This window comes from Lactuca serriola, chromosome 7 (assembly GCF_051521515.1).
Source record: "Lactuca serriola cultivar US96UC23 chromosome 7, Lser_US96UC23_V15, whole genome shotgun sequence".
In the NCBI taxonomy this organism is placed as follows: Eukaryota; Viridiplantae; Streptophyta; class Magnoliopsida; order Asterales; family Asteraceae; genus Lactuca; species Lactuca serriola.
This window is the reverse complement of record NC_136414.1, coordinates 15508161-15532926: the sequence shown is the minus strand read 5'-3', so window position 1 is coordinate 15532926 and position 24766 is coordinate 15508161. Positions and strand designations below refer to the sequence as shown.

Below are 24766 nucleotides of genomic sequence, written 5' to 3'. Positions count from 1 at the left end.
CTACTATTTCAAACACAAATAAATACACGAAAGGCAATGTACCTATCGTTTAGCAATATAGTTCAAGCAAGCAGGTATCGAACATAGGAAATGGTAACAATTAACTAAGTACTAAAATTATCTAATTAAAATTAACAATAAAAAGAAGGGTTTTCTCTAGTTTTACAAGACTAGAAACTTAAACAATTAACTAACACGCAAACAAAGAAAATTAACATCTAAGGGATTAGAAGGTAGCTAGATTCAATATTAAAATAGACTTATGTTTAGGTTTGACTCGCTTGTTTGTATAGTTGAATTTATGACTAGTGCAATGGATTATTTTGACATTGGCTACCGATTAATGTGATTAGATTCATTATCACTATTACTAATCCTCAGAAAACAAATTAATTTAAACAATGACCAATTGGTTAAACTAATGAATTTCCTAGTATTTTGATTCGGGTTAAGTAAGACTTGTAGTTGTAGCTAATTAAATTACTAATTCAATTAAAATCTTGTATGGTTGTTCATCACACAAGCTTACACATTAACTTACCTATTTTCTAATTAATCCTAGGTTCATAATCACTAATACTAGGCATATAATATTGTTTTCACATAAATCATATGAAGCAAGCAATTAAGAGGATGTTCATGCAACTTAATAGACTTGATAATTAACAGAAAATAGTTGTTGTCAACACATAAGGATTAGTTACAAGCTTAACAAAACAATTTTCACCAAATCAAATAATCCATTTCATAAATTCAATCCATATTAACAAGATAGTCTACCCTAAACATAAGTAATGAGTTTTAGCTCATATCTACAACAAGTAATATCTCAAAAACGAAATCCATAAGTAAAAACATAGTATTGTGCAATAGATTAAGAAAAAGAGAGTATATGTTGCCTTTGATCTCTTCCAAATCAATCTATAGGGTTGATCTTCGAATTCAAGAGCTTCCACCTTCTAATCGCAGATAAGTCGCCAAAAGATCCAGAGGAAAAGTCCATGTCTCGGGTATTTGTGCCCTTTATATAGTTTTCTGAAAACAGGGGCGACTCGACGAGTCCATCACTTAAATCCCGTGCACGGTAAGGCACCTGATGGTTCGCGAATATTCCTATCTTCTTGTTGAGTTGATGCCCAACTCGTCGAGTCCTTCAACTTTTTGGCTTCAAAAACTTCTTTCTTTAATTCCCGAGCTTCCGATTGCTAATCCCGCTTCCTTTTTAACTTGAGCATGTCTTGTAGCCTGAAAATACAATTTAAACATAATTAAGTACCTTTTGTCCAATAATTGAGACAAAATAGCCAAAAAGTATTAAGATATTAAACAAAATATATGACCAAATATGCACATATCACAATACATAAATGACTAAAAGGTAAAAACACATATATTCACCTTTGTATAAAGTAGGATTATACATGATATTCAAAGAAGATGGATTCGGCCTCTTCTTTACCATGAAAAAATAAAAAGATTACATCAATCTGTAAACATATGTAGAAGTTAATCACCTTCTCATATTCAGATTTAAGAAACTTTGACTTCTCTTGTCCATTGGCATTATTTCCTTCTGAAATCAATCAATCATTCAATCAATAACTCAAATTACATCAAGAAATTCAAATGTTCTTTTTTTTATATTGTCTCACCTTTGTGTAAGATTTGGGGAAGAGTTCTTTCAAAGCATCAAGACTACTATCCCATCTTGATTGAGTGAAACAAATAGCATTATCCTTATCAAAACCAAGTTTTCTTAAAAATAATGCAATCTCTTGTGCACTATATCCTTGACAACTCTTGTGGTGATTGGCGGAAGGTAGTTAAGCAAACATTAGTACGAACTAGGACTTGGGAGCAACATATATGTGAAGTGGTTATGGGAAAAATTGGCAATAATAAAAAACCAATGTTTCCTATGAATACAAATTGTGTCCAATAAGGTAGACTGGATTAGATACAAACTTGATAAGAGATATACTTTTTTTTTTCCATCGGATACATCACACCTCATCGTTTCACATAATATGAGTTGAATTTAGTTATTTTAGGGAGTTAAGATATGCACTTAAATGAAAAAACATATTGTCCAAAATGGATGAACATATTGCATTATCTAATACACTACTTGGCTTAAAATTTCATTTTTATTGTGTAAATTTGCTGCGTCAATTTGTTTGGAATTTTTTTTGTAGGGAGTTAAACATGACCAAATAGATAGAATTGGGTTTATAAAAGATTAAATTAGAATTTTCGTTCATTCACTTTGTAAAAAAAGTATAGCAAAGAGGTTTTATTGCAAGAAAAAAAAAGTAAATGAAAGTAAAAATTTTCCATTTAAAAAAGAATCAAAATTTAATATATTTTTTTTATTTCAGTTCACAAACAATAGACGCACCTTTATTTGTAAGTAATTAAACTTAATGTAAATAATTATTTTGTTATCACATATATGAGAGAGAAGGTTATATTTTCAACGTTTATTCTCTTGTTATATAAGCCTAGTCCAGAGTCAGTTAAGCATTGAACCCTTGGGCCTAGTCAGTTAGGCCCAAACTGAGGCCATAAAAACATGTTATCAGCAAATCGAGACAGAAGGAAGAAATAAATCAACAATCGTGGTCGATTACTTGGCTACGATCAGGTTTCGCCGCAGTCGCATGCTCAGATTGGCGGGAAACAAACGAAATCGTTAAACAGGTATCTTTCTCAAATGTATTTCATTTTGTTTGTAATTTGAATACGGTTTGTTATTAGATATTATCTAAGGTTTATATGTTCTTTGTATACTCTTTTTTCTCAAATATCTTTAATTTTAGTTTTATTATTGGATTTCGATTTGTTTGGTTGATGATTATCTGCGGTTTATATTTATATATTGGTAATGTCGGAAGTTTTTGAAGTTTGAAAGGTTAATGATCATGTAGGGTTTAGTTTTCAATTTTATTATTTGCTTTTAATGTTTGAAGTTTTTGAAGCTTGGAGGGTTACAACTTCCATGACAGTATACTGATATAAGATTTATACCTATGAGGCCTCTGTGAGAGTCAAGCTTAACTTATGGAGATCAAAATACACTTAAAGTGTAAAAATTTAGAATCCCATCCCATGACATTAACCCTTAAATTTCATAAAAAGTATTTAATTTCTAGATTGTCAATTAATTTTAGTTTTGATTTTTTTTTTCTTTTAATAATTTCAAACTTTATTTTTTTGTTATTCAATGCAACGACATGAATGTAAAATTGACATACTTGGTTGCCATATTATGCCATTAGTCCCCAATCTAATAAATGGGTGTAAATAGATAACCTCACATATGAAAGAAAAACTATTTATAGAAATAGATAACCTCACATAATAAATGGTTGTTCTATAATTCTTCAAACTTACGAATGGATCAAATTCAGGGGGAATTGGGTAGGTAGATGGGTGGAATGGAGTTGCTTCCCATTCTATAAATAAAAAAATAAAAAAAAACACTCTCTTCTTTGTTTCTTGTAACTATGCTTTTTTATTTTTTCTGTGATTCTCTGTTTGTTTGTATTCCTTCCCCTCCGTTTGCTTCTTGCTTTTGGTTGGGTTTTTGATATATTAATATATTTGCTGTTTCCAAAAAAAAAAAATGGTTGTTCACAATCTGTTTGATTAAATGTCTGTGTGTGTTGAATATCTTTCTCAATGATTTGCTATAGAAATCACTAAAGTAACAGAGTGATGAAGAAATCCAAGCTAGCAAAGAAATCAGAAGGCGAATTAGATGGGGTTGATATGATCAGTAACTTGCCGGATCATATTCTTCACTTGATTCTTTCACGTCTTGAAGGTACACAACAGTCAATTAGAAGCAGCATTTTGTCGAGAAGATGGAGGTATTTGTGGACTTCAGTTCCCTCCATAGACATAAATTATGTCCATCAACTGAATCATCTCCCAGAATGGAATAGTAACAGATTCAGAGAGTTTATGTATTGGGTTTTCCTAAACAAACCCCAACATTTGGAAAGTTTTCGCTTATGGTGTGCGAATATCAACAGGATGTTAACCATAAGGCATTGGATTCATGCAGCTGTTATGAGAAAAGTCAAACTACTTGACTTGATGTTTTGCCCGATAGACGAGTCCGGGGATATTCAGGTGCCCCATTCTCTAGTGACTTGTGCTTCGTTGGAGGTGTTAAAGTTGTGTTTGCTCGGATGTCGTCTATGTTTGCCTAATATTACAGGGTTTCAGGCACTTAGGGTTCTTGAGTTGACCCAAGTTGACTTATTTGGTGATGATTTATTAAAATATTTTCTTGAAGGCTGCCCATTGCTTGAGGATTTGAGTTTGAGAGACTGCAGTGCCTATTCTCTTGTTATTTCATCTCCGAAGCTCAAGAATTTGAGAATTGATAACAGAGAAGAAGTTACTGATGAGGACCTAGACTTAGATTGGAAGATGTGTCTAAGTCTTACGATTTCTTGCCCAAAACTGGTGTATTTAAAGTTAACTGGTTATGTAGCTATGAAATTTCTGTTTGACAGTCTGTATTCCTTGAAGAAAGCTGTGATTCATGCTCAAGATTTGTTTAGATTTGAAGAATCCACTGATGATTTGTTTCGTAATATGTCTAAAGTGGAATCGTTGTCAATCAGCCTTCTCTGTGTTGAACAGGTAGATGTGTATACTCTTTTTAAACAGTGATCCATTTTCGGTTATAACATTTTGCAGTGGAATTTCTTCTTTTTTGCATCTTATGAAAGTTAAGATTAGAACATTCTGATTTTGTTTCTTTTTGACTTAATGGAGTTAACAAGAACAAGGCTTCAAGTACCTAGTATTGGTTCTCATGAATAATAACCTCTAAACTTTTACTTGTTGTGATTGTGGTGTAGTACTATTGGTCAGATGAAGATGAGCCTATATCTCTACCCAATCTCAAGACTTTGGAGCTAAAAGTTGATGCCTTGCATATGCTCATCCCATTTCTCAAATGTCTTCCGGATCTAGAGTCTCTCCATTTAATCTTTCCAAAGGTATATATATTTTCAAATGAAATAACATTTTTTATGCATCACAATCTTGAAGCATGTGGCTCGCTTTCACTTATCCCATTTCTCACATGTGCTTTTGTTTGATTATCTAGAATGTTTATGGATTGGACATGTGGAATCAAGATGAAGCTTCAGCTGCAACAATGAGCATCTTGACTCGTCATCTGAAAAAGGTCGAATTTCTTGAATTCGATGAAGAAAAGCCGAAACTAGATTTAGCACGTGCCTTGTTGGAGCATGGAAATGAATTGGAGGGAATGGTTTTCAGTTGGGGTGATGAAACCAGGTTCCATAAGAGGTCAATGAAGACTATGAATCGAGTCTCGAAATTTTATAAGGCTTCTTCAGTTGTCAAACTTAGAAGTGTAATTAAAGTCGAGTAGAGCTCATGAGATTATTCAAAGTTACATATTTACCCTTTTTACAACACTATATTGACTTGACTCGGCTTAGTTGCACCCTTAGTCAAGCATGACGATTTATTTAAATAATACTACTTTTAAAAGGAGGTAATAATCATATAGGACAAAATGTGTCTTTAGTTTATTTTTATAAAAAATGGGTAATTTTTATAAAAGTTTGTGATTTTATAAAAAGTGTGGTAAAATGATGTATAGTTACTTGATTTGAATCATATAAGGTCAAGTTATTATAAAAATCATTATTATTAAAAATAAGAACACACTACACGAAATTTAGGATGATTCCTAATTCTTTCGTTAACGTTTGAGTGTTTAAGCCAAGTAAAGAATTTGTCGCATTTGGTAACGAATTCACCAAAAATCTGAATATGTAACATTTGTTATGAATTTGTCACGTAGTATACCATTACTAACCCTAATTAGGGTTTATATTTAATAATTGGTAAAAAGAGAAGTACTTTGAATTATAACTTGCCAATAATACATTATTAATATTAGGGAATATCACATTTCTCCTAAAATTCTGATACGAGTTGAGTTGATTTGGTTGACTTTTATTGACTTTGTTTGACCAAAATTGACGGTTGTCACAGAAACTAGCATTCCAAATGCCTTAATCTTGATGGTGGATACTTGTAGAGAAGATCATATTCTTTGATTTTTCCATCTTCATCAACACCCCAAAACCAAGTGGTTTCAAAGGCTTCAAAGGTTGTCATTCTAAACATTCTTTGGTTTGCTTTTATTTCATTCTAAACTCTATTAATGGATCCATGATGGTTTCGTTTTGTTGTGAACTAAAAATAAACTTGTTATTTTTAAAGTCTTCCGTTGCCGATTTTATGAAAAACAAACTTATATTTTGTATCAAAACCCATCATTTTTTACGTATTAGTTGCTCAGTGATTACGTGGTGTATACTCACACAGTGTAATTTTCATTTCTTTATAAAAAGTGTAATTTTCAAATATGTACATGTGAGTATACATTGTGCGAGTATACACCGTATAAATACACTATGTAAAAATATCTATTATCAAAATTTTATCAAGAAAATTGCAGGGACATTGTTCGTACTAACCAATTATGAACAGAAAACAAACGATTTGGGAATATATTTGATAATTACAAAAACGACATATTATCAAAAGGAAGACTGTTGTTGGTTGCAAACGACAAAAAAACTTTTCAAAAGGTGATTCAAAGAGTGACAAAAGAAATGATTAATTCCACTTTCGGTCATTTCAACGATGATTCAATTCGATTATTCGCAAAGCCAGTAAACTTCCGGTTTCGGGTTTCAAGACTCTAAGACTGCTATAACTAAGATGTAATGTTTCTAGTTATAGGCATTCGAGGAAAAAAAAACTTTCATTCTCTAAAATGTTTATCTCATGTCTAGAAAAACCCCAAGAGTTTCTTTATCTACTAGTCAATGTTCAAAGGTTCTAGATTTTCAAATAATCTTTTCTCCAGATCTATGCAATGATTGTATTTCAAGCCTAATCAATAAAGGTAGTATCTGAAAGTATTTTATTTAATTCTTGTTATTAAATGAAGGTAGTATCTGAAAGTATTTTATTCAATTCTTGTTATTAAATTTATTTCTCCATAATAATTTCATTTCGAATTATTCTAACTGTTAATTCTACAAAATTTGAAATTTTTGTTAAAATAGGGCTCGTTTTTAATAATCAAGCTAATCAAATTCATACTTAAATTGTTTGATTATGTCTAACAAAATCTTAATGAATTGTATCCCTAATAAAAATATTCTATTAAAAATACAACAAATCCAAAAATATATTAATAATTCTAAGCAAAATCTTAAGGATTCTTGCTAACCTACTCATCTAGATACAATTTTAAATAATAATCATCTTCATGATCTATGATCTATGGCTCATAAAAGCTAGTATTCAAAATCGTTACAAACAAATACGTTATCTAAAAACAAAACTATTTGCTTTTTAATAACATATTCTACTATTAATAACATTAACAGCTATGTTGCTATGGTGTGCATTTAACCCAAAATTTAGTATCTCCCAACACAACTGTCCAATATCATGACATCATTTTTTTAAATAATAATCCGAAGATATTTCCCTCCCAAAATCAAGCATGAGCAAAAGATAAGAGTTACCAAGACAAATTATTATGATTTAGTTTTGTTTTTAGGCCAATACCAAACTGAAACGTTTGTTGGAGACTCCTAGTTTTTATACAATATGAACAGAATTCAGGAACTAAACAAATATTTTCTAGCATAGGTATTGCAAGAATTTAAAAGGATAAAGGATTAAACTGAGATCAAGAAATCTAGTGACCCCAAGACATGTACTTCTCACAGTCTACAAAAAAACTTGTAACATCATTCTCTTAGAAGAGTTATGAGCTTGACAGTTGAAGAAGCCTTGCGATATTTTGACATTTTCTTCAAAGTCTCCATTGACTTGCGAGGGTACTTGTCTTTGTCACCCCAACTGAAAACCATTTCCTCCAATGCATCTCCATACATGAGTAACGAACGTGCCATCAATAGACTCGGATTTTCTCCATTGAATTCAACAAACTCCACTCTTCTCAGATGGCGAGTCAAGATTCTTCTTGCCTCAACTTCATTCAACTTCAGGTGGGCAGATTGCCACGAATTCCTCTACAGTACATCATCAAAAAAAAAACGTAAGTTTGACCCATTTCATTATTGGTATTTTTCTATTTTATTTAGGTTAATTTCCCGCTATTAAGCCTATGTTAGGAATCTGAAATATATAAGACACCACACCAATGAAAGTGTGAAAGAGATGCATAAAAAAATACCCTTTGATATGAGAATACGTCTTGAATGATCAAATGTAGAGCCTCCAGACGCGGATATTGTTGAAGAGTTTGGATGAGGTCATCCATGGGGAAGTCATCCATTGTTATCCTTAGCTCCACAGTCTTGAGATTAGGTAAAGATGCAGCATCAATGCACTACAATAATGACAAAAAATAAGAGTTTGAAGTTTTAACCAAAATGAAAAAAACTTTGCATTTTATAAAGAGAATCAGCATCATCTACCTTAAGGATGGTGAAAGGGTTGAGCGATAAAGATTCCACATGAGAAATTCCAGCAAACAACTCACATATGTTGCGCCTCATCAATTCAGGTAGCGATCCATTCAGGTTAATCACAGCTTTCTTCAAGGAGTTTAAACCTTTCGAGGTAAAATTAAACTTACCTAGATAACTTGTTAACTCCAAAAACACCAGTTTTGGGCAAGAAATTTGAATGCTACTATGGAAATCTCCATCCACCATTTCCATCTTTTCACCAAACACGAGCTTCTTGAGCTTCAGATCCTCAAGCAATGGGCACTTTTTAAGCAAATCCGTTACTAAACCACCATCGAATAACATCATATCGTTCAACTCAAGAACCCTAAGTCGCGAAAACCCTTTACATCTATAAGGCAAATGTAGACAACGTCCAAACAAATACAACCTTAACACCTCTAAAGAATCACAAGTCATGAGAGAATTAGGCAACTCGATTTCATCATACTCATCTCCAATACAAAACATCAAGTCAAGTACTTTAACGTTTCTTTTAACAGCAGCATCAATCCACTGCTTCACTATCGACATATTGCAGTAATTCGCGCAAGATAAACGGAAACTATCCAAATCGAGAGAGTTGTTTTCCAAAACCCGAGACACAAACTCTTCGAAATTGTTCTTTTTGAATCCTTGATAGGGATTCAATCGTCGGGAATAATCTATGTCTATAGAGGGAACTGAAGTCCACAAATTCCTCCATCTTCTTGACAAAATGCTGGTTCGAATTACTTCTTCTGTACCTTGAAGATGTGAAAGAATTAAGTGAAGAATAGGTTCCGGTAATTTACTAAACATATCGACCCCATCTTTGTCTTCTGATGTTCTTGATTGCTTCGAATTCTCCATGCCTTTGTTATGTTACTGTGGTGACAAATACAATGACATGAACAAAAATTATATAGAGAAGCAAACACATCTTTGAATCACATCTCATGATACAGCTTCTACATAAAGTGAAATGACATATGTTTTCGCAACAAAATTGATATCAATCTCTATGGTTTTTCATGTTGGGAATTATTAAATACACTACACATAATCTTTTTGTATAGACATGTTAATATGGTAGTTAACAAGATGGTACAGCTTCTAACTACTCAGAACCAAAGCTAAAGAATTATCTTTTTAGCACTCGGCAAATCCAAAACTTCTAACTACTCATGCAAAGGTGTCTGAGTAGTTTGAAGAGGAAGCAAGCTGGATTTGGGATTTTGATATCACACTACAAGACAAGATGAACTTGAATGGGATGATTCTACCACTTAAGTGAGCAAAGAGGACGATATAATTATATATACACACAAATTAAATAATAATTCAATTGAACAATCAAAAGGAAAAAGGCTAGTAGAAGATGATAACTAGGAAAGAAGAGTATGAACCACAATTGAAAATCAAGAAAGAATAACCAGAATAATGGCGGGATAGATGGATGTGTATATTAGTGTTGAGGAGATGAAGAAGAAATATCAGAGAACTATGCCATGTTGACTATATCACCACATCTCTAACTATGATGATGCAACCAAAGAAGAATGTTGGAGATGTGATGATAACTAAAGCATCGGAAAAAAAACTGACATATGGGAGTTATGCAGCACCATGGAACAAAAGCCATAGATGTTAAAAGGTCTTCAAGACCAAGCTGAAGAAGAATGGTAAGATTGACAGGTGGGTGGTGAATCACTGGGTAACACCATTTATTTTGTTTTCTGCCTACATTCCTAGATTAAGCCCAGATTAACTAAGGCATTAGGCTTAGCTGATATCCGATTAAAATTATCAAATCCGCTTTCCTTGCCTCTTTTACCCGAAAGTGCAGTATATTTTTTCTGCCATAACCAAAACTTTTAGCATTGATTTCAGCCATTCTTTTCAATATTGTAATTTATTCAAACAGAAAAGAGGTATCATAGTCCCTAAAAATCTAAAATTCAAAGCATAAACCGATTGATAACTTCGGGGTTTTGGTCGAATTAGGGTACGAGACTCGACCAAACAACACTAAACACAAAAATATAATGACAAATGTACTTAATTCGAAGTTTTGATCCTCTAGTTTACCTTAAATGGCGAAAAATCTTGATCGGAACTCAAAACCTTCGCTCATCCTTCGTTCGCTCGATTTCTCACGATAGAGAGTAGGGTTTCGTATAGTTTTTTATTATTTCCAAGTGCCCGTAAAAAGCATCGTTGTTTAATGTTTATAAAATCCAATATTTTTTGGGAAAGAATACGTATCCTTTCCAAATTTTATTTTTAGGAAAATTAACTAAACTAACCGTATATCGACTTAATACTAAAGAAAATAATTTAAAAATATTTTTCCTTTTAAATAACCACCAAGTTGGGGGTCCATTACAAAATGTATATATATCGGTTCTAAACTGGCTCGGGTTTTTTAAGAACTCTAAAAAAGGAAAAAAAAAAAAATCCATTTCAATTATTATTTGATTTTTTTAGTTTTTTTAGAAGTAAAATTGCATAAAAAAACATAGGTTTTTAGGTTTTTTTTGGGTATGTTATGTTAATTGAAAACCGGTAAATGAACAAACTCTCCAACATTATATTGCATTTGGTTTTTTTGGAAGTAAAATTGCATAAAAAAATAGGTTTTTAATGGGTATGTTATGTTAATTAAAAACCGGTCAATGACATACTGGATAAAAGAATTTTACTGGAATAAAATCTTATTCGGTGGTTTAATGTACAAAGAAAATAGTATCCAATTGAATATAACTAAAAAATAAATTAATTAAAAAAGCAGATTAAGTATTATTGGGTGTTGACAATGATATACCAAATAATAATATTTGTGCAAAAAGAAATTTGTTATAATGTTCTTCGAGTTACCATGTGATTACTGCCAGGCCCCAGGGCCTGTTAAACCTGGACCAGCGCCCAACTCCCTATTTTGGAGGCCCATAAAAGATAACTTCATCAATTTGGAATCAGCGAGACAATCGCGGTTGATTAGACGATTACTAGGAGAGTAGGAGGGAGTGAGGGACGATTACGACGCAGATACACCGATCAATCCGTTGGGAAACAAATGTGAATTCTGGTATGTCTCTTAAATATCTTTAATTTCAGCTACAATATTTGAATTTGGTTCTTTTCATTAGTGATTATCTAGGGTTTATAGTAGTGAATGATATGTTTAAACTTATTCTCTATGAGATGAGATGAGATGAGATAATACATAGGAACGTTATGGTCTATCAGGTGCGAATAATTAGCAGTACAATAAAGTGGATGTAAAATTGAAATGCCAAGTTGCCACATTATGATATTATTATTAACCCCGGGTGTAGACAGAAAATCTCACACATGAGAAACAGAGATTTGTAAAACTTATGTTGTTTCACTTTGAGTAGAAGCTGTACCTTCATGCTGTTCACAAAGTGTTTGATAAAATGTCCTTCTTTGATTACTGCTGTTAATAACTTTTGACATACAGTACCAAAGGCATGAAGAAATCCAAGCAAGCAAAAGCATCAGAACCTAACGATGGGGTTGATATATTCAGTAAACTGCCAGATCATATTCTTAACTTGATCCTTTCGGGTCTTCCAAGTACTGAAGAAGTAATTCGAACCAGCATCTTGTCGACGCGATGGAGATACTTATGGACTTCAGTTCCCTCTATAGACATAGATTATCTTCGAGGACTTACATCCCAGAAGAAATTCAAAAAAAGAAAATTCAAAGAGTTTGTGTATTCAGTTTTATTAAAGAATTCACTGGATCTGGATAGTTTTCATTTATGTTGTGCGAATGACTACAGTATGTCAACAGTAAGGCAGTGGATTGAAGCTGCAGTTAGGAGAAAGGTCAAAGTAGTTGACTTGATATTTCGGCCTAGGGAGCAGTATAAGGATGCTCATACCATCCATCCCGATCATTGGATAAATAGGTGGGACTTTGAGGATATCAAGCTTCCCCTTTCTCTAGTGAGTTGCGGTTCCTTGGAGGTATTAAGGTTGTTTTTGTTCGGACGTGGTTTACGTTTGCCTAAGTTGACAGGGTTTCTGACACTCAGGGTTCTTGAGTTAAACGCTGTTGAGTTTGCATGCGAGGATGAAAAGTTAGAACTTTTTTTTAAAAGTCTCCCGTTGCTTGAGGAATTGAGTTTGATACACTGCTTGATAGATGAACATGATGTTGTTTGTATTTCATGCCCGAACCTCAAGAACCTGAGAATTGTTAACCAGAAAATGATACGATTTGAGCAATGGGATGGAGAAGAAGAAGAACTTGAGTCAATGTGTCCTGAGGTTCGGATTTGTTGCCCAAAACTGGTGTTTTTGGAGCTTATAGGTCGTATAGCTTTGAATTTTTTCTTTGAAAGTCTAGATTGCTTGAAGAAAGCTATGATTCATGCCGAAAGTATAAATCCCGAAGGATTATCGTTGTCTAGAATTTCTCATGTGGAATATTTGTCGCTCAACCTTTACATCGTTCTACGGGTAGATTTTTACTCTACTTGTGCTTAACTTTTCATTTCGGTTAAAATGTTTCTTTTTTTTTTGTTATTGTAGTGCATCTGTTGAAATCTTTGCCTTATCTGTTGTGTAATGCTTGCCAAATGTTAAAATTCTTATATCAAGTGAAAATGGCAAAAGTTTAGCACCTACATGCCTATATATAGGTTTTCATTAAATCTTTATCATCTGATCACCTACATGTTTATTTATTGCCATGAGTAATAACCTCCACACCCTTACTTGCTGTCTTTATGGTTTAGTGCCTGTCACAAGTAGATGTCTGGACATCTCTACCTAATCTCAAGACTTTGGAGCTAACAATTGATGACTATGCCCCAGTTGCATTGACAAATGAGATGGTATTTTCTTTAGTGATTTTTTTTTTTTTACCTTGAGACTTTTACATTGCAAGCTTTAACAACTTATGATTTTTTTTGATGATCTTTCTAGCAAATATTTGAGCGGGAATACTGGAATCTAGAAAAAGCTGCAGCAATGAAAATCTTGGCTCGTAAGGTGAGAAAGGTGGAGTTTGTTGAATTCGATGGACTAGAGTGGGAACTAAATGTAGCACGATGCTTACTTGAGCATGGGAATGCACTGGAGGAAATGGTTTTCATTTGGGATAACAAAGACATGTACATACATGAGAATTCAATGGAGGCTATGAAGAAAGTTTCAAATTTTCACAAGGCTTCCTCAACTGTCAAACTGATCAACTCTCCCAAGTCTTCCTAACTTGTTAAACTGTAAGCCGTAACTAAATTTCATTTTGTCTCATGTGGATGCCTTTTGGATTTGGAGATTTGTGGTACCCCGCTTCATGTTGTTTCATTTTCAATTATTATTAGAAAATATGTGTGTGTTCTTTTCTGTAATTAAATGTAGTTTTTAGTAACTAAGACTATAACTCTCTCAATATAAACTAACTATAGTTACATGTAAAATTTCAAAGTGACGACATAGTCATGGAAAAAAGTGGATATAACACATTTTTTTGGAGAATAGATCGAGGCTTTAGCTTGATTATAAAACCAGTAAAGACAAAGGTCATGGTACATTGGTTAATGTGACTTCATATTTTGTAAACTTAAACCTAAACCTATTGTATTTGCATTTTCTTATTGCGAGATCTAAATGTTATAATTAGCTTAAAAATATCCACATGGACGACATGTGGAAGCCAGGTGACTATAATAAGTGAAACAAATTCTGTGACATTGGGTTCCAAATGAGATTAAAAAAAAACTATTTTACCATATTGAGGTCTCATCCAATTATGTAATATAAAAACCAAAAAGGAGTTTAATACCCTATTGAGTATAATTAGAAGATAAATTACTTAACTACCTCATCAAAAGCAAATTAAAAGTATTATTTGTTGTCATTTGATACATTAACCTTATTATGATATACACTAAATTTTACTTGTGGAAAAAGAAATTTGTTATAACTATTAACGATCATCTATGATTATGTCGTCTTTTCTTTATATACCCTATCGGGCTAAATTATGCACTAATTAGATTTCATTAATGTCTCATGTGGATGCCTTTTGGAATTGGAGTTTTGTGGTACCGTGCTTCATGTTGTTTCATTTTCAATTATTACTAGAAAATACGTCTTCTTTTCTGTAATTAAATATAGTTTTTAGTAACTAAGACTATAACTCTCTCAATATAAACTAATAACTGTTAAATGATATACCTAAACGACGCAATGTAATGACAAATAAACCCAAATGAACCTAAATTTTTGGTTTTAAAAAAATACAAACTGTCGGTTTATGGAAAAGGTTTGTATTTTACTTGGAAGATAGGACAACTGTGTTATGGAGATGTATTAAATTTTGGGTTAAATGAACACAGTAGCAACGTACTTTAGACCGATTTTTATTTTATGTAGTATAGTTTCTATGTAAAATAGAAATGTGTTTTTTTTCATTATAGGCAATATACTTTTGTGATTTCAAACGATATGTTGAACATATCACAAGTTTTGTTGAGATAGGATATCAATGTGATTGGTCATTATAAATATGCACAACAACGTAATATATTAATATAATAAAACTTTGTTATCATCATACAACGAGTGGGATGGAAAACGGGCAACAAGTTGCGTTGCGAGGAAACTAAACATATCAAATGCAAATGGTCATCCTTTATTAGAAGGGGAAAACAAATGAAAAAAAAAGGTCATGAAATGAATGAAAAGTTACAAGAACTAAAGGAATGGTATTCCTTATGTAATGAATCATTCTTTTTCCTTGATCTAAATAGACATCAAGGTTTTGCGTTTATCGTGGTTACAACCTTGTGTCTTGGTTTTCCAAACGTCAACACAATGTTTCTTAGTCTAGTGCCAAAGCCCGTATAAGGAGTTATCATGTCCCTTAACTTGTACTACAATTATTTTTTGTGACAATGTAAGTGTCATGTACTTAACTTCTAATTTAATTCTTTGCACCAAAGAATCAAACATGTATAAATAGATTTACATTTTGTTAGGAAATGTCTTTCATCATGTTTGTGTTTTGTATGTTCTATCTACTCATCAATTTGTCGATATATTTACAAAGCATCTTCCTACATAGTTATTTCTTGATTTTTGGAACAATGTAAGCATATGTGAACCTCGGCTCACTAAGAGTGTAGGGTCCTATGTGTAAATATTATTTATTCGTTGTACTAGTTATCAATGGACTAACAACTATTTTCACAATTCAACAATCTTTACAAATGTAGAGTAGAAACAGATATGCTAAATTATAAATTCTTTCATATTCCATAGATACACATAATTTATTATTCCAACATAACTTGAAATGTTTCAGGTACATCCATACATAAGGCAAAAAGATTATTAAGATATTCAAAAACCATTAAAAAAAAAGGTGAACCTTTCATTACAGGTTCGAGGAGGAAGAGACCGACTATAGTTTTATATGTTTTATAAAGGGTTAATGATAGAAATGCCCTTAGCTTTTCCGAATTTTTTTGAGAAGGCCACAAAAAATATTTGTTGTTACCCAACCTCACAAGAGGGGTTGCTTATCGAAGTGAGATCGATCACAAATCAAAATCAAAGGCAGAGATTGAGATATAAAATATCATTTACACCTACTTTTGAACAAATATGATTTCAGCTTTTGGTGATGCTCGACGAAGCCTCGGCAACTCGATTGAAAAAGTTGATCTTCCATCTGTTATGTTCCCACTTGGGGAGATGCTCATAGTCTCAAGAATCGGTGAACTCCCAAGCAGAAACTTTATGAATCCCATCTCGTGTGGAACACCAGATATACAAGTCATCTTTACCATCTTAAGCCGTTCAAATATGTAGTCAAAGGGGCATTCCATCTCCCAGAAATCCAAACTGGAAGCTTCTGTTAGAGATGATGAACACGGTGGATCCTAAATTTTTTTAAAAATAAAAAATCAGAACATTGATGCTTAGGTTCAAATAGGTAACTTTTCATCTTCAAGATTAATATAAGCTTCTCTAAGTTATAAATTAAACCTTCATAAGTAAATAAAAATTCTAAATTAATACAGTTTAGTTCCTTTTTATGAATAAAAATTCAGCTTTGCCTACAGCCCATGTTTCCTCTATCTTCCATACCAGAAAACACCTTTTTGCTCACTGATTTGAGTACTAAAACACAATAGCATACAGCTATTTTGATCCTTTTATTCCCAATAGTAAGCATTTCAACACACTTAGGGCACCTTCGATCATATCGACCCACTGGCCCGTTTCAGTTTTAGCTAATTTTTTAATTTTACTGATCATTTGATAAAACATAATCAGATCAACCCATTTAAAATGGAAAATGACCAAAAATTTCCGCCTATCTCAGGAATTTGAAATGCATAAGATACCAAAGAATGTGATACAAAAAAATAACAGTTGATATGAGAATATATACCTTTTCAATTATCAAATGAAGAGACTCCAGATTTGGAGAACGAGTGAGAATTTGGATTAGTACATCCATGTTGAAGGCATCAGCTATTGTGGTTATCTCCAAAGTCTTGAGATTAGGTAGAGATTTAGGGAGATCTTCTAGATTAATGCACTACAATAATGACAGCAAGTCAGTGTTTGGATTGATCACTCATATCAATAAATAGGCATGTACGTACTTAACTGATAAAAAGCCAAATCGTAACATATGAGAATAAGCATCTACCTTATGGTCGTAGAAAAGGCTAGTCGACAAAAGTTCCACATTGGAAATTTCATAAAACAAAGCACATACTATGGTGTCCATGGATTCAGATGGTAATTCTCTCTGCAGCTTAAATTCAGGGTGAATTTCAGCTTTCTTCAAAGAAACTAGATTTTCGAAGAGAAAATTATAAGCTACATGGCCTGAAAGCTCCAAAAACACCAGTTTTGGACAAAAAATCTCAAGGTTATCACACATGTCGATGTCATCCCCCAACTCTTTGCAATCAAGTACTTTCTGGTTATCAATTCTCAGATTCTTTAGCTTTGGACATGAAATACAAAAAACTGTAATGGTGGATGTCATGCAGTTTACCAAACTCAGGTCTTCAAGCAATGGGCAGCTGCTTTTGAGAAAATCTTTTACCAAATCATCGTCTATTAAGATACAAGTTTTCAACTCAAGAACCCTAATTGTCAGAAACCCTGAATAATTACGCAACATAAATAATCCTCCCAACAAACACAACCTTAATACCTCCAATGAACTGCAATTCACAAGACAATGGGGCACCTCAGTTATTTTACTTTCCTCGTCGGGTGAAACATCAAGTCAAGTAGTTTGACGTTTCTAGTGATGGCAGCATTAATCCACCGCCTTACTTTTGACATACTGAAGTAATTCCCACAACATAACCGAAAACTATCCAAATCTATGGATTTGTTTGCCAAAACACTACACACAAACTCTTCAAATTTGTTGTTTCTGAATTCTTTAAAGGGCATCAATCCTCGGGAATAATCTATGTCTATAGAAGGAATTGAAGTCCACAAGTACCTCCATCGAGTCGACAAAATGCTGGATCGGATTACTTCTTCCGTAGTTGGAAGACGTGAAAGAATCGAGTGAAGAATAGGATCCGGCAAGTCACTGATCATATCCACCATATCCAACCTTTTTGATGCCTTTCCTAACTTGGATTTCTTCATCCCTCTGGTGATGTTAATAATCCAATTATTAGAGAACCGAAGATATTGCCAAATGTAGTGTCTCTATATACAAATGAATGATTCAGGTGCATAAAGACACCAGATCAAAACTCGCACATATTAGAAAGATTTTCACAAATGTACAACACAAACAATATAATATACGTCAAATGCCCATCATATATTGTTCAAACAGAACTTGGAATGATTCATGTACATAAAAATTATAATCATAACGAACCTTTCTTTCGTAATGATGATAGTGATATCGTTAATTAATGTGGAAGTGAAGTAGTCGGTATCGGATGGGATGATGACTGGTGATATATAGCGTTAGCGTCACATGTGATCATATGGCCGATAAGGAAGGAGATCGGCGATTCGCTCCTAGCGATCAACTTGGATGAAAAGAGCCACACTGGGAATTATAATCAGGGATCGATAAAAAGTTGAAGATCATGTGTAATTCTCTGTGTGTTTCATTCAACAGATTATAAGGGTATAAATACAGGGTCCAACACCCACGTTTAGCTAAACTATCTCCACATTACAAGGCAGTATATTAACAGACTAATAAGAAGACTATGAGGTAAAATCCAAGGTACACCTTTTAATTGGTGTTAGAGATGTAGCTCTTATTTTCTATACAAATCTTCACATGTTATATAAAAATTGACTCTTAAAAAGATTCTGTTTTTATAAAATAGCACATCTTATTTATTTTTTGTCTTACTCATCATATTTTTCAAACGCTAAAAACATTTCATATAATTGTGAGTCTTTTTGAAGATTATGCAAATTCTTTAATTAAATGGAAATTTATGGATTGTTTTTAAAGATGCAAATATTTTCAAAAAAAAAAAGTTGAGTTTGATAAGTCTCAAAGATTGGTTCATTCCGATAAAAAGGTCAGGAAAAGAATGAAAAATCATGAGATTTAAACAAATGGAATTCCTTATGTAATGAGCCATTACTTTCCATGATCTAACCAAACATCAAAGTACTATGTTTATCTTGCTTACAACCTTGTGTCTTGGTCTTCCAAACGTCAAGATGTTGTATCTGAGTCTAGTGCCAAAGCCAAGTATAGGGATGATCATGTCTCTTAACTCGTACTACAGTTGTGTTTTGTGACAATGTAAGTATCAAGTACTTAGCTTCTAACCCAATTCTCTGCACCAAAGAACAAAACATGTGGAAATAGATTATATTTTGTTTGGGAAAAAATTTGGTCAATTGGCTAATATATTTAAAAAGGATCTTCCCGCATAGTTATTTCTTGATTTTCAGAATAGTTTAAACATACGTAAATCTTCTATTCGTACTCAAATTGAAGGGTAGTATCAAACTGGACATTATTTATTTACTTTGTATAATATATGGGTACATATTTAGGTCTCGTTTGATAGTTACTGTTTAGGAAAGTGTTGTCTGGAAAAGTTTTCTGACCAGAAAAAAAAAAAAAAACCATGTTATTTGATTGTACATCTGAGTGACTGTGCTAGATGATGAAAAATGACCATATTACCATGCTGTTTTATACTGTGATGGATGAAGTTGCTGAATAATTACACAATAATCATTTAAAAATCCAAATACCAATTGTCATACAAAATAATTGAACATAAATTTATTAAAATCTAAATAGAAACATACTTAAATTGAAAAATAACATACTAATGTGCATACAACTCTAAAGTAAACCATGTGAAAGTAGTTTATTGGCAATCTGCTCACACAAAATAGTCATATATTCAAGGGCTTCCGAACCCCATTCTATGCCTTTTGTGTTTTCGCCATAATTCCTCCACCTAGTATTTGTTTTAAAATTCAATGAGCATATATTACCTTCGTCTCCATCTCCCATTCTCCGTCAGCCAAATTAAATTTATTTGTTAAAGGATCATATATATTTTTAGTTTCGCTTTTAAGTTTCACCCAAGCTTGATACTTTCCTTTGTAGTAGTCGTAGTGGTTTCTCATGTTTTTTTGGTCAACAACTAAACTATGTTCCTTTACCAATTTTTCGGCTACAACCTTCCATGAGTTTCGTTTGACGGGTAGTACACTCACGACCGTTAGTGATTACTTCATGGATATATGCATCAAGAAAAATTTTGTCCCAACTTTGGTCCCAAATGATTCTAGAAAAATAGGTTGCTTGGCGGGGGAAGGCTAGCCAGCGAAGACCGTTGATGAAGATCACCAAAGGGAGAAGCTGATGATGGCTGATGGAGGCATTGAGGATATCTATGCTGGCTTTTTTTTGTGAGGGCACAATTGTCCAAAGCATGTCTTTTTTTACATTCGGATGAGATTTTGTAGCTTTGTGGGAAAGACTCATCTTACCGGGAAAGACGATTTTTTTTGTGCAAATCAAACGATCTTTCCGGCCCATTCAGCTAGAAAGATTTGTTTAGACCTAGAAAGATGTCTATTAAACGGGACCTTACTTTATATATTGTAGGGTCCTATTTGTAAATATCATTTATTGGTTGTACTATTTAGTGGAATACATTAGCATATCTACCTCTGGCAAGTTACTGACCAGTTATATGAATTTATAAGATGTTTATATAACGGTAGAGTAGGGTATGGTCATTTTCAATCCCTCTGTCCACACCAGCTTTTCTCACCTTCCCAAAGGCCAAAATCATCCCACAACCATGGAAATGGTCATTTTTCTATCCTACACCTTTGGGAGTACAAGACAAAATGCAGATGATACAATAGAAGGCAGAGAACATATCATAGGGAACAAAGCGTAGACTACATAATAAACAGATTTCATTCATATATCATCAGAAACAGATCATAATAAACAGATTTCGTTCATATATCATCAGAAACAGATCATACATTGTTTCAAAACAGTTTCAATGATTCTAGTACATAAGGCAAAAAAGATCAAAACATGTAGATATCCAAAAACCAAAAAAATGAACCTTTCTAGGGTACGAGTAATATTATAGTTTTATATAATTTAAAAGGGGCTAATTATAGAAAAGCCCTTAGATTTTGTCTGACTTTTTTTTTCGTGAAAAAACCACATTTACTTTGTTGGTGTTATCCCAATCTCGCTGGAGGAGTTGTAAATTGAAGTGAGGTTTATCACAAACCAAAATCAAAAGCAAAACGACAGATTTAGAAATTCAAATGAAAGTATGATTTATGCCTAATCTTGAACAATTATGATTTCAGCTTCTGGTGATGCTCGTTTAAAACTCAGTAACTCTATCGTAAAGCTTAATTTTTCATCAGTCATGTTCACATTTGGGGTGATGCTCATGGTCTCAAGAACTGGTGAACTCTGAAGCAGAAACTCTATGATTCCCAAATGGTGTGGAACAAAAGATATCCCCGTCATATCTACCATCTTAAGCCCTTCAAATATGCAGTCATATTCCATCATCTCCCAGAATTCCAAATCATCATCTTCTGTTGCAATTGATGTATGCAATGGATCCTAAATTAAAAATATAAAGGTGAACTCTAAAGTTTTTGGAACTAAAACAATGCTAAATCATCAAACAAAAACATAAGTTTTTCATGTTGAGGTGCAAAATGGGTGGATGCAATAGATAATGTGTTCGGGTCAAAAGTGATATTTTTCTAGTGCGGGTCAAAATGGATTAGGTTGATCCCTCCACACTTTATGTTCATTGATTTTAAATTTATAAAACATTTCTATATCAAGCATATTTACATATTATATATTGTAAATTAATATATATATATATATATATATATATATATATATATATAATGTAACAATTTAGAAGGTTTTAAGCATTTTAATACATTTTGGGAACTTTCGATCCCATTTATTCATTTGATAAAATATAACCAGATTAACCCAAATTATATGGTAAATGAGTGAAAATTTCCATGTATTTCAGTATCTGAAATGCACAAAACACCAAGGAAAGCATGAAAGTGAGCCACATGAGATTGTGATACATAAAAATAATTTTTGGTATGAGAATACCTTTTGAATTGTCAAACGAAGGGACTCCAGATTTGGAGAACATATGAGAATTCGGATTAGTACGTTCATCTTGAAGGCATCACGTGTTGTGATTAGCTCCAAAGTCTTGAGATTAGGTAAAGATTCAGGGAGATCTTGTAGATTAATGAACTAGAGTAATGACAGCAAATAAGGGTTTGGAGTTATTATTCATGATAATAAATATTCATGTAGATACTCAAATGATAAAAACTAATGGCCAAAGCATAACATATACCAGAATAAAGAGCAAAAAAAAAAGCCAAAGCATGTCATATGAAAATAGGCATCTACCTGCTGGATTAGGCAAATGCGAAGCGACAAAGATTCCACATGAGCAAATCCATCAAACAACTCACATACGTTATCATCCGCCCATTCATATGTATCTAAAGGGTGAATCACAACTTTTTTCAAGGAATCAAGACGTTCCAAAATAAACTTAAAAGCCATAAAACCTGCAAATTCCAAAAACACCAGTTTTGGACAACAAATCTGAAGGCGTTTGCCCATGCCATCCACTGGATAATCCCAATCTTCAGAATCTAATATTTTCCGGTTATCAATTCTCAAATTCTTTAGCTTCGGACATGAAATACAAAAATGATCAAGTTTGTATGTCACACAATCTACCAAACTCAAATCCTCAAGCGATGAGCAGCCTTTGAGAAAATCATTTACCAAACTATCCTTGAATAAATTGCAACTTTTTAACTCAAGAACCCTAAGTGTAACAAAACCTGTAAGTTTAGGCAATCTTAGACGAGTTGCTAACAGATACAACCTTAATACCTCCAACGAACCACAAGTCACCAGAGAATGGGGCAACTCAATATCCTCATACTCGCCTTGAGTACAAAAGCTCAAGTCAAGTATTTTAACGTTTCTGCTAACAACAGCATCAACCCACCTCCATATTGTCGGAATATTGTAGAAAAACACACAATCTAAACGAACTCTATCCAAATCGGTGGATTTGTTTGCCAAAACCTGAGACACAAACTCTTCGAAGCTGTTCTTTTTGAATTCTGTAACGGACGTCCATCCTCGGTTATAATCTATGTCTATAGAGGGAACTAAAAGTCCATACATGCCTCCATCGTGTAGACAAGATGCTGGTTCGAATAACTTCTTCTGTGGTTGGAAGACATGAAAGAATCAGATGAAGGATAGGATTTGGCAAGTTACTGAGCATATCTACCTCTGACGCCTTTCCTTCCTTGGATTTCTTCATGTCTCTGTTAATTTGGATTAAAAACTATTACATATTTAAACAGACAATTTTTGAATAATATTGATAAAAACGAATGAGCAAAAACAATAAACAATTTTCCTAATTAACAAAGTTTACCAAGGATTTGATTATGCAGAATAACACCAAAATCACTAAAATCTAATGAGAATCAACTATAATAAGTAAAGAAATTAACATTACACACACATACTCAGGTTTATGTGGAAACCACAAATTGAGAAAGAAAAAAAAAACAAATAAATAAACAGGCAGAGGAGACTACCGAGATATCCACTTGTGATGATACCGTTTAAAATGCAAAGAAATGAGAAAATTACAAATATGTGGGATAAATGTGAACCAAATAAAAGAGACAAATGAAAGGGGGTATTACTAGGGTTTTAGAAATAAAGCTCACACTCTCACTCATATAAGAAAAAACCAAAAAATGTATTTCGATTTAGCTAGGGCTCATGAGCCTGAGACGAAACCGCAAGGACCATAAGTCTGAAATCTTAGGTTATTAGTCACCCTTCTTTAACAAATAGCAAGACCTAACAGTATCTTCGCGCCAAATGTGAAGTCGCTATATACGAAGTGAGGTGATGCACACAAAAAATTAAAGCTCTCAAACTTGACAAAGATGTTCATAAATGTAGAGCATACTACATGAAATAGTGATATAGGAGTATATTCCACCAAATACCCATCATACCTTATATTCTTATTCGAACAGAACTAGAAATGATTCAGGTACATAAGAGGGAAAAAATCAAAAGATTTATATCGAAAAAACCCAAAAAAAAAAAAAACAACCTTTCTTTCGTAATGATGATAGTGATGACGTTACACGCCGGAATCAGGTGAGATGAGACTGATGATAGCGTTGGCGTCACAATGGCCGAAGAAGAAGACCGGCGATTCGTGGCGCCAATTGGCAAACAGGAATTTAGAGAGACAATTTGGCGCTTAGCAATTGCGAATGTAGCCATGTAGGCGTGATAAACTGAATCGCGTTAACGGGCCGAGTGTGCTGAGGCAGGTGGGAATCGGCTCATCTGTCTTGGCTATGGGCCGACCCATTCTCTTTTTGGTGCGTGATATAAAATACAAATAACGATTTACGTGTTCAAAACGCAAAACTCAGAATTTACATATTTTGTCGTCCACGTAATTTTTAATTTTATTTTGCATTTGATTTGTTAAAAGATATCTTTAACAAAACGTCTCAACCTATGAAGAACATCACCCTATAAATCATTCCCTGCGGTTAACATGTCAAATTTGAGCCGCTAACACTTTTTCACGACCT

At 33.2% G+C, this 24766-nt stretch overlaps 5 protein-coding genes across 6 annotated transcripts in view; 2 read left to right on the top strand and 3 right to left on the bottom strand.

Annotated features, from left to right (window-relative positions):
• The window catches only part of LOC145062743 (F-box/LRR-repeat protein At3g26922-like), a 38315-nt gene extending 32763 nt beyond the window's left edge, over window positions 1–5552 (top strand). The window contains exons 1-4 of one of the 2 annotated variants that reach the window (XM_079010342.1): window positions 2577–2700; window positions 3696–4656; window positions 4878–5018; window positions 5129–5552. In XM_079010342.1, coding sequence (XP_078866468.1) covers window positions 3718–4656; window positions 4878–5018; window positions 5129–5419 — 1371 coding nt within the window. In that variant the 5' untranslated portion in view covers window positions 2577–2700; window positions 3696–3717 and the 3' untranslated portion in view covers window positions 5420–5552. Of the gene's footprint in view, window positions 1–2576; window positions 2701–3695; window positions 4657–4877; window positions 5019–5128 lie in introns of those variants that run through there. The other variant, XM_079010341.1, reaches the window with a different exon arrangement.
• Window positions 5553–7600: 2048 nt separating this feature from the next.
• LOC145063051 (F-box/LRR-repeat protein At3g58900-like) lies at window positions 7601–10773 on the bottom strand. The gene is made up of 4 exons (XM_079010646.1): window positions 10629–10773; window positions 8526–9425; window positions 8282–8437; window positions 7601–8117 (listed from the first exon to the last, which is right to left on the bottom strand). Exons 2-4 carry the CDS (start codon window positions 9408–9410, stop codon window positions 7833–7835), a joined length of 1326 nt encoding a protein of 441 aa, XP_078866772.1. The 5' UTR covers window positions 9411–9425; window positions 10629–10773; the 3' UTR covers window positions 7601–7832.
• A 696-nt stretch (window positions 10774–11469) lies between these two features.
• On the top strand, window positions 11470–13906 carry LOC145063080 (F-box/LRR-repeat protein 13-like). The gene is made up of 4 exons (XM_079010671.1): window positions 11470–11628; window positions 12025–13033; window positions 13312–13410; window positions 13502–13906. Exons 2-4 carry the CDS (start codon window positions 12035–12037, stop codon window positions 13787–13789), a joined length of 1386 nt encoding a protein of 461 aa, XP_078866797.1. The 5' UTR covers window positions 11470–11628; window positions 12025–12034; the 3' UTR covers window positions 13790–13906.
• A 1939-nt stretch (window positions 13907–15845) lies between these two features.
• On the bottom strand, window positions 15846–17790 carry LOC145064919 (F-box/FBD/LRR-repeat protein At1g13570-like). Its single transcript, XM_079012284.1, has 3 exons — window positions 17247–17790; window positions 16983–17132; window positions 15846–16467 (listed from the first exon to the last, which is right to left on the bottom strand). Exons 1-3 carry the CDS (start codon window positions 17727–17729, stop codon window positions 16174–16176), a joined length of 927 nt encoding a protein of 308 aa, XP_078868410.1. The 5' UTR covers window positions 17730–17790; the 3' UTR covers window positions 15846–16173.
• Window positions 17791–21051: 3261 nt separating this feature from the next.
• LOC145063757 (F-box/FBD/LRR-repeat protein At1g13570-like) lies at window positions 21052–24446 on the bottom strand. Its single transcript, XM_079011344.1, has 5 exons — window positions 24271–24446; window positions 23422–23458; window positions 22515–23354; window positions 22203–22352; window positions 21052–21680 (listed from the first exon to the last, which is right to left on the bottom strand). Exons 1-5 carry the CDS (start codon window positions 24444–24446, stop codon window positions 21390–21392), a joined length of 1494 nt encoding a protein of 497 aa, XP_078867470.1. The 3' UTR covers window positions 21052–21389.
• Window positions 24447–24766: the final 320 nt, after the last annotated feature.